We start from the raw sequence: 17513 nt of genomic DNA, 5'->3' as shown, positions 1-17513 counted from the left end.
AAGTTTACTGTATTACAGGCCTGATTTAAATTTTAATGAATATCCAGGAAAGAATTATGTTAGCTACACAGGATACCCAGAAAAAGGAAAAATTAAGCAATGCAACAGCAAGGTACCTTTCAGATGACAACTATGTTAGACCCAATTCTGAAACCCAAACATTAAATACACATAGCAAGGCTGCAACATTCTTTTCTCTGTGACCATGAAAATCTGTATTGTAACACACATCATAAACTACATTTTTCTGCTACTGTAAACACACACATGAACTCCCCAATCCATACCTGAAAAGAAGATGGCTGCATGTTTTACAATATCATATGTTTTTAAAATGTTACATTTTTTCCTAGTCACATAAATACAAATAAATAAATAAATAAATAAATAAATAAATAAATAAATAAATAAGACAGTTGTTCTCAGCATTTAAAATAATTAATCCATTAATTTTATTACAATTTTTTCTTGGACTGGAGCATTTGCTACCAATATTTGCATGGCTAGACTGTGCCACTGAATAACCAGAAGCATGCACATATATTTGAATAATGCTAAGTTGCATATATATATATATATATATATATATATATACACAAAGAAGGTATCCTATGTATTTTACTCTATCATCAGATAGATTCAGCATTGATATCCTAACATTATATGCATAGTTATTTATAGGTTTATTGGAAACAGATAATAAAAACAAATTCAGACCATCCCACTCTAAAAAAAATTCAATTAATTCTAGATCTGCATGTTGCTCAGTGACATGAACACTTGGCACACATTGTGGACTACAGGAGAAGATGTGTAGAGTGAAACAGTGGATGCTGAGGATCTGAGGTGCCGAAAAAATACATTTCAGATGCTCTTTACTTTGGGTTAAGAGTCCATTTGTGGCTGTGGTACCCTCCTGGAATATTTCTGGAACACAGCTTTCAGATAATTACATCCATAAGGAACCCAGTTCATGTACTCCAAGACCAAGGTACTGCAAAATAGAGACCACTGGGAGATTCATGTCCAAAGCAGAGTCCTGAATTAAAATGCCAGTATGAATAAGAACTCTCCTTGCAAGACCTGCTGGAAGCTGTTGGCAGCACACACCCTCAGATGTGTTGGCCTCACACACTGATGAAAACAATTTCTGGAGGCCTTCACAAGCTCATAATTTAAGACACTGTATTCTTACACTCTGGTTTGACATCCATATGACATACAAAACAAACCTGAAGGGGAAAATGCAACTTTTTCATAATAAAGAAAGCACTAGCAAACTGATATTGGGATCCCAGAACATTATATTTTTGGTGGTGTGGGTTTTTTCTCAGAAGAAAAGAGCCAGAAAGCTGGAGGTTGTCTGTCAGAATTCAGAATAAATCTACTATTGTGGAAGTTAAAAATCCTAATAGCTTCTATTAAATCATTGTCTATAGTGCTGAGACTCTTAAGGATTGTTCATGACAGACACTTTAAAAATATGTTCACCTTAGCCCTTTTTTGATAATCTCTGGGCTGAGACATTTTTTAATGTGTGTTGAGATCTCAAATGTCACTAGATCACCACTGGCTATAAATGTTTATTTGGGAGAAGGAGACTTGTAAATATTTTAAGTTTTACCCAGTCCTGTTTGAACTGACTAGATGATCAGACCTCTGTGTGCAATGCTTCTCTTTATGTCCAAGGTAAAGTGGTTGCTCTGCAGCTTGGTAGCCTATAGAGAGCAGCCACCAGGAACGGTTTATTAATGTTTCCAGTGAGAGCTGGCCTAATGAATGCAAACATCACAGCCACACAGGTGACTTGGCATCTGCCTGACCACTTTCAGATCAGGGGCAAAATTTTAGACAGAACTTCTAAGTGAATGCTTGACTTCCTTCAGAAACTGAGAAACAGAAAAGTTTTCTGATAGTCTATGGCACATCATATTCTTGTTTTGGTTCACCATAAACATCAAACTGCTCGGTGTCAAATGACACCAATGTATGGAAATATTCAGAGTATCCTCAGCCTCTAGCACATCCATGAGAGTGCCTAACACAGCATTCCTTCCTTCAGTCTGAACTTAGCTACTAAACAGTAACATTCTCACCCCTCTCTAGAGATGGAGAGGGTAAGTTTTCAAGGCATAAATTACAAATTCTGAAATCAGTGGGAATTAGATGCTAAAGCTTCCATCTGTGCTATTGCATATATTTGCTGTCCATATGCTGCTGAGAGTGCAGGTATGCATGTGCTGGCATCTGATACTCAATAACACTGCAAGATGCACATGCTGCACACATCTATCGCCTTCTTTCTTCCTCTCACTGAGGAAAAAAAAATCACTCCCCTGGGGTCTCTGTTCCAGTGACTGGTCACCCACACAGCGGAGAACCTTCTCCAAATATCCATCCTGAACTTTCCCTGATGGACCTTCATGCCATTCTCTCACATTCTATTATTTCTGGTCACCAGAGAGAGGAGATCAGCACCTCTGCCTCCCTTGAGGAAGATACAGACTTTGTGGAGATCACCCTTCACCTTCAGGTTTGCAGCTGAACAAACCAAGTGACCTCAGCTGCCTCTTGTACAACATCTTGACCTTGAGACCTTTCACCATCTTGGTCCCCTCCTCTGGACACACTCTGACAGTTTGATGTGCTTCTTCCACTAAGGCACCCAAAGCAGCTCAGAGTGCTCGAGGTGAGGCTGCCCCAGGGCAGAGCAGGGCAGGAGTCGCTTCCCAGTCACTTCCCTCACCTGGCTCACTGTGCTCTGCTGATGCACCCCAGGGTACAGCTGGCCCTTTCAGCTGCCAGGGCACACTGTTGACTCATCTTCAGCTTGCCATCAACCCAAACACCAGACCTCTTTCCCCAGGGCTGCTCTCCAGCCTCTCATCACCCAATCTGTTCCTATAAGCAGTTACCCCATCCCAGGGGAGAGTCCAGCACTTGCATTTGTTAAATGATGCTGATGGGACTTCCATCCCAGAAGCATGGCAAGATGCTGTGATGCCACAGTGATAGGACAGGTGCAAGGATGAGCTTGAAACAAGAATTTTCATTGCTCTTGTGTTTGTCTTTTCTGAATATGCAATCTCTTGGATTATTTGTTGGCCAGGCACACTAGTGTAGAGCCCCTAATCAAGCAAAGTGAATCCCATTTGGAAGAAAAGAAGAGGTCCAGAAAAAAGCCATTCCTATTCCACAAGGTGGAAATTGCCCAGGTGGCATGTAGTCTGTGTCTCCCCATTCCTACACTCACACTGCAAGCCAGGAGAGATTCTGGCCAACTCAGGCATAGTATCTCATGAGAAAGCAAATGAGTCATTGCAACTACATGTCCCATCTCAGAAAACCAATGTAGCAGTCGGAAAGGGAGGTTAGCAAGCTATTTCATGTTAGTAGCTACCTCATAGCTACTACATCTATGATAATGACATCCATTTGCTTGTTTTGGACAACTCTCACAATAAAATGTTACTGCAGGAGAGTTGCTCAAAGCATACACAGGTACCTAAAATCTGAAGGTGCTACTCAGGGGCCAAGGAGTGTAGCCTTTCCTTCATACTTAGTTTCTGTAAAACACAGAAAACAGGCACGCAACAGGGCTACAGTAACCCCAATAGCATCAGTTTCACTGATCTCCAAACATACCAGAGATACAGGCTAGATATTAATTAAAAGCTTAGTCTAGTGCAAATAATTACAGTGTAAAAAGCTGAAGTGGGCAAGATTCAAATGAAATATTTTCATGTTTGTGCTTCTCATAGTACTGGCACAAATTTCAGTGGAGAAAATATAAGAAGCTTAAATATACTCATGCTTATAATAGAATTTGTAAATAAAACGTCAGGAAGTATCCACAGTGAGAATTAATTAAAATGTAAGGCTTTTTCTAATGCCAGAAAAATCTTACTGACTATGGCTGATCTTTCCACCTGCATTTCCATCCTTTTCACACTCTCATTTGCTCTCTGTTGTTGGTTTTGTTTTTTGGTGTGGAGCTGTTTTCAGACTCTTGTCAGTGAAAAGCACCATGCAGCTTGGCTGGATTCTGTGAGCCCTTTGGCATCAGGAGGACCTGAAAGTGATCCCAAGAGTGTAGAAATAACTCATTTTAGGGTAAAAAGTTGGAGCCTGTACCTATTTGAGGCATTCCCATAGGTCTTGTTGAGTGTTAGGTGTGTGTGGTAAGGAAATGTAAGAGCCAGGTTTTAACAGGGGGAAAAGCTCAGCATTCTCAGAAATTTTTAAGTCAGGCATGGGTGCTCAGCACTTCTCAAAATCCAGCCCTGCATGATGTAGATTTTGAAACACAGGATAATTTCCACACTGGCATCATCTATGAGTTTTGATACTAGCAGTCCCCTGAGAAATCAAGACAAAAACATACCAATTTATTTGGATTTTACAAGGAAATAGAGCATAAGCTTTATAAATTTATGTGTTTCTTTTGCACAGAGGCCTTCCTACTGAACAATACCATGATGTCACTCAGCTGGCAAAAAAAAAAAAAAGTTATGTGTGTATGAATGATGAACTTTAAGTTTAAATTTTCAGTTAACCAGATTGTGAAGTTAGAGAATACAGCAGCAAACTGAATATTCAGTCTACTGTGATCATATGAAGTGCAGCTATGCTATGAAATCAAAGGGCCATGTTCTGTAAAAAGAGATTAGCTAGTAACAGGGGACAGTAAACACAGAAATTCAGTGGCATTGTGCCACTTCAGTTTAAGTAGCTCTTCAACAAGGATCTCTGAGTTTGCTTTACAGGTTGCCTATATTTATCAACTAGTAATACTCAAAAATATTCGCCTTTCCACTTGTTAAAATCCAGATCAGACTGAAGTACATGAAGTAATCATGACACCATGATTACTTCAGTCCATTTTTCTCATACATCTTTATACATATGTATTTTTGGAGGAGGCTTGCCAGGGATTATTTTCCTCATTGGTCCTGTTCAAGAGGTATTTGAGTCAATTTGGATGCTATGGTACTTTTGCAATCCAACATTTTGCCACTTGATGGCACCAGCAAAACACTTGATCAAACTACGCGGATTTTAGATTAAGGTAGTTTGAAGCATAGATGTAAATTCTTCAAAAAGAGAAAATAAACAACCTCTTCTATCAGTATAGATGAGTATATTAGAAACCTGAGAATAATTCTGTGATGATTTCACAGTTAACCGTAGAGGGCTGTGAGGTGCATTCCTCATGACAGGCGCTCACCTGCATGGGTCATCCAGGGACACAGGCTGAGGAAGAGATCCCAGCACCTTTCCAGGGATTTTCTTCCTTAACAGGAAGCAACCAGGGACTGCTGTGACTCTGCGCCCTGGTGTCAGCTGTATAAGGAGGAAGGAGATTTTACAGGAGTAGGTCAAATTCTGCCCCCGTACACACTGAAAAGTACATAACCTTGGACTCTGAATGTTTGATCAGCAGATCATTAAAATGTTTTCTCTGTTATTATGCACTCACATCTTAACCTGAAATATGCTGGGTCTCTAAAAATATTTTCATTCGTCCTAGTTTAAGCATTTTATTTCCCTATAATATTCTTTTTTCTTGGTCTTTAAAAGACCTTTAAATTGAAGGAAAGAATATATCCTTTAAAGGAAAAAGTAAAACCCACACACAAAAACTCTTCCACGTTCATAGTCCAAGGTCTTTCAGAGCAAATATTCTTCTTGCCATCAGAAACTATTAAATGGTGACAGCCACATGGAACCTTTCCTGAAAAATGCACTCTGAGTGGTGCTAAGCAGACCTACCTGGGAGCTATTAACACTCAGTTTATTTACCTTATAGCCTGTGAGGTCTCCTTTGAGCCATTACTGTCTTTTGTGGGAAATGAATTACAAGGTATTTGCAATAACTCTTTACACTTTCATGGACCAACAATGCCCTTGCCTTAAAGATGAGCACTATCTATCCTTGTGCAGTTTTGCACACTGGAATCAGTCACTGACTGGCTGGAGATGGGCTTTGCTCAGTGCACTGGCAGTGGGTCACACACACATGCCCTCCCACTCAAAGGCACTGGAGAAAAGGAGTTGCCTCTTCACTTCTATAGGTGTAATGGGTCCTCAGATTCACAACAAACAAGACCACAAAAATTAGGAAAGGTGATGCAAAACAGCTTTCAGCCACTGCCAAGAGCCTTAGTTATACACACACACATCAGGCTAGAGCATTAGCAACTGTCCTCCCACAGACAAGCCACAGCAATAAGGCTTCCAGTAGGTTTAGTGACAGCATACAATGAATGAAAATTGTTTTGTTAAGCTTTTTGGGTTGGTGGCTGGGTTTTTTGGGGTGTGGGTTTTTTGGTTTTTTTTGGTTTTTTTTTTTTTTTTGTTTTTTTGTTTTTTTGCTTTGTGGGTTTTAATATGGTTTTGCTGTTTATCAGGCCACAAAGTATTTACATTCCTCTGCTGTCTCCCAGCTCCTTGACCCATGGTGGTTCCCAGATCTGCAGATTCCTGACCAAGCAGGATTTAAGGTTAGGCAAGATAAGTGATTGCCTCCCTTTGCAAGAATAAAAGGCTGTAGAGAAAGGCAATTTATACACTTGAAACAATTTATTCTCTACTTGTAACTTCCTTTCTGTTAAAATTGGCAGGAGTGATGCATCTGATTCTCTTAATAATTTACAGAATACATGAGAAAGCAACAGGAAAGAGAAGCAAAATGTTCTCTGGCCTGATCTAGAAAAGAAGGTGAAGGTCATGAGGCTGCCCGCGCTGCATCCCTTTCAGGCCAAAACCACACTTGAGAAAAGAAACAGATTTTTAGAGGCCCCTAGCATGTGTCAGAGAGTAGGAAAGTAGCACTAAGTGGGACACCCTCATGAAGGTCACACAGGTTCCAATGTCTCTCTTATTACTATCACTGCACAGGTACATCTCTCCACTTAAAGCTCTGCCATCATGAGGGAAGCTGCAGAACTACTGCACAGAAGCCAGAGCGTCCATAAGGATATTCTCTCTCATGTGAAACTTGATTTATGCCTACTTTATAAAAAAGTGATTGAAGAGTGCTCATAGTCTGCTCATTGCTAGGGAAATGGGATGGTGTTCATCTGCACAACTCCCTGGATTTTTTTCTGGGCCTTTCCAAACTGGGAGCATAAATCCTGCCACCACGAGCCTTGACTTCTTTTCACTGGACAAACTCCATATGCTCTGTAGACTGAAGGGGCAGATGATATAATACTGACCAACTTTTCTTCTGTGATAGTGGCAGACTCCAGCAAAAGTCTAATAGAACTCCAATGAAAACAGTGCCAAATTTTAAAAACTGCTAATATCTTACTTACTTTCCAGAAAAAGCTCTACCTTTCCTCTTTCTCTTCTGCCTTCCATTCTGGGTGGCTTCAGGCCACAGTATGAGTATGAGTTTTAAAAATATAACAAATATTCAGAACAACCATCTACCCTTAAAAATGCAAAACTTTGCTGGCTGTTACAAGCTGAGCTCAGAAACCTTCTCTAAATCATGGCAGTCATGAAAATGCATGTTCATCCTTATTTTATTGCTATCTTAAGTTTAGATGTTAAAATGAAAAGTGATATACAATGGTAGTTAAGTAGTTCTGCCATGCCAGAGCTCAAAGCAAATTGACTGTCGTTATTTATGTGTATGTGTATCAGCACTATGTCCAATTATTGCAGTGAAAATGTAGCAAGTCACACTGCAACACAACAAAACGGAAATTGAAAACACTTCTTAGCATTTCTTTTCAATTCTCATTCTGTTACAATAATACAGCTGTAACAGAATAATGTGAATTGAATAGAAATACTAAGAAGTATTCTACATATCTATAGCACTGGTAGATATACAGTAGAAATAAATGGAAAATCAACTAGAACTATCTGTGGAATAAACTTTCAGAGATTGCTGGTCTGCATGGCATTTTTATAAAGTATGGCATTTCTATCAAGGCTTCCATTATGAAGACAGATGTGAACTTCGAATCAGAGTCCCAGTTTGTTATAAATGCAACAATATACAAATGGTTGCCAGAATTCAACACTTTAAGTCCTGTTATCTTTGTAGCACCACACATTAAAAGCAGACCTTTTGTTCAGCTCAGCTGAAGCATGAGTTATGCTGGCACAGCAATTTGTGAGATATCACACCTCATGTTGATTGCAGTGAGTCCCAGAGCATCACAGCACAGATTTCACAATGAAGTGCATGACTTGTGTATCTTGTATCAGAATGTGTGAATAAAATTGATCGGGCAGTTGAAGTTTATCTTTAAAACACCCATGCTAGTATGGAAAGAAATAAGCACACGACTGTATTTAAACTCTTTTTTGTGAAGGGACTTATTTCCTCTTTGTAACTCTGCAACGCTTATCTTTATAGAGACCAATTCAGTGATGGAGTGGCCCAGCTGCACCCTGAGTCACAGATGACATGGAGAAAGCTTGGGTGCAGCTCCTGTGCCACAGCTATGTCATTAACCAGGCTACTGAACAAACCCCAGCCATGGGAGGATAGAGCCCCTGCAGGAACTGCTAAGGCTGAAATGAAAGAATTCCTGCAGGGCTGATTAACATCCCAACTGTTCTATGTCCTCAAGATGAGGAAGGGGAGGAGCCTTGAAGTTACCATCACCTCCTGCTTGGAAATTAATCTGGGACATCACTCTTCTCATTGAGGAAAAGAAGGGGTTTTAGCAATATTTGGTACACAGGTTTTGGTACACAGCTTTTGAAAAAACATTGTGTGACAATGTACAAATAGTAAAGCTTTAAAAAGGGCTCTCATCTGACAACATCTCCTACCCATTTACAATAAAGACCCTTTGAAGCAAGGCCTGGAAGATAAGCCTTTCTTATGAAATACACAAAATTTTGGAGCTCTAGGTGAACTACTTAGATTAGCCCAGTAGTACTTCAGGCATTTGTTTTATTTTTTATTATACCAAAAAGAACCATTAAGCAAATAATTACTTTTTCAACCTTAGATTTTTCTGACTTGGTAAAATTGTCAAGAGACTCTTAGCTAGGCTTAGTGATTAAATTCTTGCCCTTTAAAGTTAGTGGGGTTTTTCGCTTGCCTTCAAATAAATAAGTCTCCAAGGTAAAATATAAATAATGTATTAGCATAGTATAAAGAGGTAATTTCTCTGCAAGTATAAACAGGGTATGATTTTTGTTTTGCATTAATGATAAAAGGAATTTTTTAAAAATTATTTTTGTACTAATAGCACATACCATTGTTAACTAATATAGAGCTTATTACACAAAAGTCTAAGGAGATAGATTTTTTATTCCTTCACTCTGTTTTAAAAAGACATTCCACACATTACATGTTCCTGATGTCTTTTCAGTCTTTGGCACCCTGCAACACAAAACATTCCTCATGTAATGAGTGGTGTGAGTAAGAACACTGCCTGCACTGCTTACACATTGATTTGTCCCTGACATATATTGACTGCACCGATTCAGATAAAGGGTGGGAGATGCAAAGGACAGTGGGTCACTTCAGCTAATTCTTCCCTAACACAGGCTTCCCAAACCACCAGACACTTTGCCTAGGTACGTTTTACCTGTATCTTACCTTTCCTTAATGAAATAAAAGGGCAAGTTGTTGTTCTCAGTCATAATTGCACAGTGCATGTTCTTTGGCAATAAGCAGCAGCAACACTATAAAGCACAAAAATCTCTCTATTGAACAAAGCATGCAAAGATTAGGTTTAGAAGATTAGCACTGTTTACTTAGCACACACACTCTCCTAACAAATAGTGATCTCACTGACTTGCCTATGGGTTAACTGGGTTTTCTTGGCTGTGTTGTTCATGGCTTCTTTACCTGATGAGAGTTGAAGTGTCTAAGAGCAACTACAAAGGACAACTTCTCTCTCATAAAGCAGATTCTGAGAGAAGCTTCTGAGAGAAGCCTCAGAAAAGTCCAGCTTGGTGAGACCTAGTTATGTCATGACACACAGCTCCAGGAACTGAATTAATCTGGCTCCTGTACAAGACCATGACTTTGCTTTACACAGCAGCTGGGGGGAGGTGTTTGCTCTCAGCAAGCTGCTGTATGCAGTGGTGCTAAAGTTAAATGAATCCAAACAGGGATTCATTTAACAGCCTGCTCTTTCTTACTGGAATAAACTGCCACGTTAGTTTTCCTCAGATTTCATGATACTCCTGATTTTATTAAGTCTTAAATTTCTATCATTAAAAATTTATAGCTGAAAAGAACAGCCACAGGAACATGGGCGCTCCATGAAATGCCAGTTCTCAGTATCCCATAAAATCTCCAGCTTAGCTTTATCCTCCTTCCTCACAGAAAAAAATGTCATCTTAGAGGCAAGTTTTGATTACACAAGCACAAACTCAGTTACTATTAATTGGAGCTGTGCAAGAATCTTAAATTCCCTTAAGCCACATAAAAGTAAATGAGAATCAGTATGATTGATCATGTAAAAAAGCTGCAAGGGCAGCATCATTGGGAATTCTTGCTTGCAGGGTGCGAGAAAAAGGGGATTAAAAAACTAAGATATCACCTTTTTGATTCTCACATCTCTCCCCGTTCTTGCAAAGTGTTATATTTAATCCAAAGCTCAGTGAAATGTGATATAAGGAAATTTTCTTTCTTTCTGTCCTTCTTCCTGACAACTTAAACTAAACCAAGATCATTGTGCCTGCCATTTTCCCCCTCTTACCCCTACCCTACACACATTTCTAGGCACACCATGTTCCCAAACTTCAGATCACTTGAGGGTTGAAACACTGGGATCAATTCAAGCAGTCATCAATCTTTCCATCCCAGTATCTCTAGCAAGACTTTTGACCTGGTTGTTCTGAGGAAGACCAGAGGCAAGAGAGAACTCCACTGGTTTACCCTTTATTCTTGAAACTTACCTAAAATCACTATGGCAGCCGGGACTCATTTCTGCTGAAGTTTAACAGAATCTGACTACACCAGTGGTCAAGGTAAGCAGTTTGGCCTAAAATAAAGCTGTATGTGCTGATAGTTGCAGTCTCAATGGAGGATGCCTCAGCACTGAGAATAAAAGCAATTTGTGGCCCCCTTGTAGCCACAGAAGCCAAGAGAGCTATTAGCACAGCTCCCATTCCGCACAAAAGCTGATGGATCTCTTAGTGTGTCTGATATTTTCTGCCAGACAACTAACTCTCCACATTTCAAAACAGGGAAAGAAAAATGAAAGAAAAAAATCATCAGTGGGACCCAAAAGCAGCATTTTTTGAGCCAAAGTCATGCCTGCCACCTGCATTGGGGTCAACAGAAATACCCATGGAACAAGAGCTGAATGATTTAAAACATTTTATCACTACACAAAGAGTAGAACAAGATCCAGAGAGAAAAAACAATTCTTCCTATCCCTTATGAAGCCTGAGATGAAACCCTGGACATTCACCATTTGCAGAACACTATGAAAGCCATCATGAGGTGCTTGTTTTTAACCCCAGCAGCATCTTACCCTGAGAGTGTTTTACATCAAATATTAGACGAAAAGAGCATGAAATTATTGTTCTTAACTGACAGGTACTGTGTTTCAGAAGACTTCAAAGATCATCTTTGTGAACTGATGAGGAGCACTTGGCAGCTACTGACTGCACAGGGTTAGCGGGAATTTGGGACAGGAAAAAGCCAGCACCTCTGTGTGCCACGGCAGTGCTTGTCAGGAAAGGTTTGACAGCAACGGTTTGAAACACAAGAAGCACATGCTGGCGTGGATAAGAAGCTTTTCAGGAAAGTAAAAGCTGATAATGTCAAGTGGGAGGTCAATTTGCATTAATTAGCTGCCATTCCTAGTCAGTACAATGCTGTACTGTTATTTATATAATTAGGTATATGAGTGATTTTTAGTGAAGTATTTGTCCATCCAAAACCAAAATCCTTCCATAGAATATGTAATGCTAGTAGTAGTAATTTTTAGTCAGTTTTCACTGATCACTGGTCAATTTAAGAAACACTAATCATGTGTGGAGGTGGATTTACAAAGCCTATTTTTGCACAACAGGAGGATCATCAGAGACCAAAATCTATTTCCAGCAACGTTTAACAGGTTCAGAATTATCAGCTAAGGGGACAGTTACCATGGGCACTAAGGAAATACTTTAATTTCATTTGCTGTTCCCTCCCTATGTTTTGACTTTCTCAGAGACTGGGACACTCCAGTTCTCATGGCTGAAAGAGAAATCCCTGGTTAAATACAGATAACCCAGACAACAGCCTGGTGACTTTTACAAACAGTTGATTGTGCTTAAAAGCTTTGGGTCTTTTCCACATCTCTCCTTTAAACTCATAATATCTATTATGTAATTAATGCTGGCAGCCTCACTGTGAGGTAAATAAGGGAACAAGAGGCAGAAGGACTGGAGAAAGAAAAAACAGTGACAGAAACAGAGTTGGAACTAATTCCACTGCAGTTTCATTTTTAAAAGACATCTAGAAAAACTTAGTTATTCCTGATGGTGACATTAGGAGTTCAGAATGAGCTTCACAATTCAATAAGTTTTAGAATCTGCTGTTCCTGTTTGTAAAATCATGCACAGAAAATGAAATAAGAACCTTCCCTGCTGGTGTGTGAATCAACCCAGAGATCCTGCAGTTGGCAATGGCAAGGTGGCCTTCTGCAAGGCAGCTTTTTTCTGGTATAAGATCGAGCTCTCAGCTGCCTGTCACCACCTCTTTGCCTGAGACAATTGGATTGTCCAGATCTAGTGCTGCAGATGATCATGTAGAGTACTTCCACTAAGACTTCATCACACATCACTGGGTTAACTGATGCTGATAAAATAGCTGATCTGGTCTAATCTTGCTGATTTTGTACCAAAAGAGTGAGTTCTGTTTGCACATCCATCAGCCCAGTTTCCAAAGGCAAAAGAGACATCAGCAGCAGCTCACAGAAAGCACCTCTCCCACCATCACAGCTGTCTTTATAGTGAGCATTCATCTACAGCTAAAAATGCAGATCCATCTGTCATTCTGCTCCATGCACACACTGTTTACAGATGTGAAAATGGAAACAATAGCAGGCAGTTCATTTTAAGGCAGTTTATAACTGTGACTATGACAAAAAAAGCTTACAAAGCTTTCCCTGCCTAGCATATGTGGCTACCATGAGAACTTGGATTCCAAGTTATTTGACCCTAGCTCAGCACAAGTACATACCTGTTGAAACTTCCAGTTGAGTACTAATACTGCAGCAAATATATTTTCCTCCCACCAGATTTAAATTTTATTAGCATTTGCTAAACAGATAACTGAGGGAGAGGAGGGTTACCACAGGTTATTTCAAGTCTTTAAAATAGTCTTCCCCATACAGCACACATATTTATTTTACACCTTAGCTGTTTCTTCTTATCCTTTGGCTTTCCAAGTTTGAAGAAGAAAATGGTCAAATATATTATCCAAATCTAAACATTATCCAAAGATAGTGGCCCCTAACCCCATTTTAAAGAGCTCAAATATAACTTTTCTCCGATTATAACCAATATGCTACAAAACACTGAAAGGGCTCTGAAGATCACAACATACAGTCAGGTCTTCACAGGTAAGCAATTTTTATTAAATTAATTTAGTTGGGATAGCAATGTGAGACCACAAACTTTTAGGCCCTAAATTACTCAAAGACACTGATTTTTTGTCATTTAGTAACAAAGGACACATAAACTGTAAATTATCTGAGGCTTTTCAGGGGGATTGTGCATTAGTCCTGATTTTCCTAACCCATAAAAATGTGTGACAATAAAACATGTCTCTGTTTAGGAAGAGTTCCAATATATTTCCTTATATAAAAGCAGTTTGCAGATTGGCTGAACAACTAGGTGGAGAACTAATAAATACTGAATTTGCTAAGAATCTCATACTTCCACCACAAGTAATACTGGCAGGAGTATTATCAAAATCAGCTGGCAGAACTAAGCCTTCTCTTTGACAATACTTAAGCACAGGGCAAAGCTCACTCCAAAGCAGAGGCAAAAGTTCAGAATACTAAATCAGTCCTGACACAGCAGGTTGACAGAATGGATTAATGGCTTCTTTGGGGTTTGCAGAAGGGGAAGTTACTGTGATTATCTGCTTACTTTTTATCTTACTCTTTTAAGTCGGCACCAAGACACAACAGAAATTCAAAAGACCTTTAGCCTTGAGCAGTATGTGTAACAGTGTCCATAAAATGAGCTGGCAGCTGTCATGTGAATGGGGACAATCAGGACAATCAGCCTGACTGAACTCACCAATTTACTATCCTTATTGCATTATGTGTTTGATAAGTGACTTATTACCATTGCAGACTATTGCTTCCTTACTAAACACACCAGTTCAAGTTTGGCAGAGTTTCTATGATTCCATTTCCATGAGTGATTTGCCTTTCTTCCTCCAGGGTGCATCAATAACACTGGCAAATTCTATTTTAATGCCAAGATTTACTCTTAAGGATGTATAAAACGGTATTGAAAAACTGTGTTTGTTGTCTTCAACACTTTTTATATTCTCTGTGACCTGTATAAAAGTGAAAAGATATTATCTGCATTAAATGCTACTCATGCAAGCAGGGCATAATGTGGTATATAAGCAGAGCAAATCAAGTTGAGAGTTGTGTTTTGCTAACGCCTCATTACTTGTGATGGCTTTATAGACACAGTCCTGATTGATTGCAGCTCTAAGCAATTGTAACTGACTAAGCAATTCTGCAGGTAAAACAGAAGGAGCACATTCCTGCTCTGCTGGCTTTATAGCACCTTGTCCTAGGGTGAACTACACCAGAACACACTTCCAGATTCAAACTGCATGGACTTACATAAAGCAGGGCAACTAAGTAAGATGCTGTCATTTTCTTAGTTATAGTCCCAAATGGCCCTGGATAAGAAGTTCCCAGATTGTCCTGCTTTTCTTCTATTGGATTAAAACAAATCCAAGTAAGGAAATCCCTTCTGATTTACATTTTACATTTTCTGATGCATTTACAAATTTCTGATAATTGAATCTCTGTATCTGAAATGGAAAAGCTGTCTAACTTTTTTTTCAGTGTGATGAAGGAAAAAAAAATGGCTTGCTTTATGGCTTCAAAGAACACTTTCAACAGTTTGTCTCTGGAAATGAAAATCCAGACCAGCACCTTACATAATTCAAAACTGAGCAGTTTTATTGCCCTCTGGCTTCCAAAGTGTGATTGGCAGAGGCCTGTCCTGGGCCATGGTGATTTACCTGAACAACACTCATCTACTTAAAGCATACATATGTTGAATATCAAACACTGAGATTGTTCAGCACAGTAACTGCTGAAGTTCATTCTTTGGCCATGGGACTCAAATGTACTTTATGTTTGAACAGTTCCTTTGGCTCTGCACCAGCATCTAAAGCCTCAACAATGTAAAGGATTGATAAAGGTTAACAGTATGTGAGCAGTGGATCAAATTGTGGCTGAGAAAGCTAAAAAGTCACATGCAAGTGAGCATCCTAAAAACCACTTGCAGCTGTTCCTAAAAGAACTTAAAAACACACTAATTCAAGTCACCATTTACACTATCACTCATTTGAGAAGACAGATGCTTATAGAAGAAAGAAAAAAGCACAAGACATTTATACCCATTTATATCTTATGCACCAGGGTGGAAAAGAATATTTAGTTCTCCAAAGCATAAAGAGTGACTCTGAGCTCCCTATAAGACAGAGCAGTAGTGAAGGTCTGGGCTGTTTCTCTTTACTGAGTGACCTCTAACTGTGCCTTTTCAGGGCAGTCAGGGTCAATGGTCTGCTAAAATAAGCAGTCCCTGCTAAGAGACATAGATGGCAGTATAAATCCTGCTACGTTCTTCATACAGAAACACTTCTGCTGGTCTGTCACAAGTGACACCTCCTGAGGGGTGAACTGCATGCTTACTTCAAGGTGAACATCCCCATTAATCAATTCTGCAAAAACAACACTCCTTCAGAAGCCTTCACCCGTACTCAGCATTCCCACTGTTGTCACCAGCTACTAAGGCACAACACTGAGTGAAATAAAAAGAGCAGCCAGCCTAGGTCATCAGTGCAAAGTGACAGAAAGCACAGACCAGAAATGGGATGTCAGCCAAGAGCAGGACACTCTGTCTCAGAGATGCTACCAGAAAGTTCCTTATCTTGATTCAAGCCCCACAATAAACCACCTTCTGAAAATCACTGATGTTGCAAAAAGAGGCACTGTAGAGGTGGCAGCTTTCAGGAAGGCCCAAATTTGAAGCCCTTCCAAAATCTGCATGTTCACTTTCCTATGAAGACTTTAAGCCCAGATATTTGGATCAACATACAATATTGAAAAACCCAGTTAGCCTAAGTAAGCCAAGCTTGCCACTGGCTGTAAAGCATGAAGAAAGTGGAATTTTGTTGCACAGACTTTGCCATCAAGAAACATGTCTGCCTGCATGGAGACCAGAGGATGGGCCAAGAGAGATAACACTGCCTGAATGGATCCCCAGCTGTGAAGTTCCCCAGCTCCAGACAGGGCTGATGGAGCTGCAGCATTCCCTCTCTATGACAGCAGCACAAAAACATGTACATGATTCTGTAAAAGGAGAGAGAGAAAATCCTCACAGATAACACTACTGAAAAAGACACAAGAACTATGGTTTCAATAATTTTTTTATTTCTTTAATTGACAATTTTTTTTTTTTAATGGAGTAACAAATAAAAAGAACTTCAATACAAATTGTCTGGCCTTTCCCAGGGAACCATAATAAATTCAAACAGTAAAGAGAAGAGCAATTAGAGTAGCCCAGGACATGTGCAGACCATTTTAGAACACTAGAAAAGCTTGAGCTAGAGGCCATGAAAATATGACTACTCTAGAGAAACACATTAGTGGGAAAAACACTGGTTTGGAAAGAGTTGGTTCATTAAAGGCCAAATGGATTAATAAATGAGCATTACAGTTGTACTGGGAATAAACTTAGGGTGGGTATGACAAGATGATTTTTAATGTTCACAGCACGGAGCTTCAGGAATAGCTGAGGATCAGAAGAGGCTGAAAGAGGAGGATCAGAATAGAGGCTGCTTCCATTTTTGAAAGGAGCCATGACACAGCTGCCAACAACAGCTGGGGACCAGCGTCACTGCCCCAGTAAGGCTCTTTGCAGGCCCTCCCAAACAGCAAGCTTCCACCTGAAAAGGATCCTCTGCTACTCTGCAGAGGGTCAAATGCCAACAAAGACAGCACTGCTGCACACGCACACATGGGGACAAACATGATTCTTATGAGCCATGGTGTCTCTGTGCACAGAACATTCCCAAAGTCTCCAGCTCTAAGGCTGACTGGCCTCTCCAAACACACATTCCTATATCAGACTATTGTGGCCTGTGTTTCACACTCTACTCTCTCCTTTTTCACTCACTGTCTGAGGCAGGAATGTTTTAGAGAACTGGAAAGGCCACAGAGACTATTTAAACTGAAGGGAAGTCTGGTAGAGGGAGAATGAGAATTAATAGTCCCGCCAGGGATTTGAAGAACCTTTAGGATGAGGCAGGAAAGTTACCAAAAACA

The 17513-nt window shown here is 39.8% G+C and overlaps 1 protein-coding gene across 1 annotated transcript; it reads left to right on the top strand.

The window, feature by feature from the left end:
- The first annotated feature begins 4027 nt into the window (after positions 1 to 4027).
- On the top strand, positions 4028 to 16573 carry SPMIP4 (sperm microtubule inner protein 4). The gene is given in 10 exon segments (XM_063152174.1): positions 4028 to 4047; positions 4453 to 4533; positions 10658 to 10842; positions 10952 to 10959; positions 13428 to 13449; positions 13452 to 13547; positions 15731 to 15734; positions 15820 to 15942; positions 16186 to 16233; positions 16387 to 16573. Coding segments are annotated over 10 exon segments (774 nt in total).
- Positions 16574 to 17513: the final 940 nt, after the last annotated feature.

This window comes from Melospiza melodia, chromosome 1, assembly GCF_035770615.1.
Source record: "Melospiza melodia melodia isolate bMelMel2 chromosome 1, bMelMel2.pri, whole genome shotgun sequence".
Classification (NCBI taxonomy): domain Eukaryota; kingdom Metazoa; phylum Chordata; class Aves; order Passeriformes; family Passerellidae; genus Melospiza; species Melospiza melodia.
This window is presented reverse-complemented; position numbering and strand designations above follow the sequence as displayed.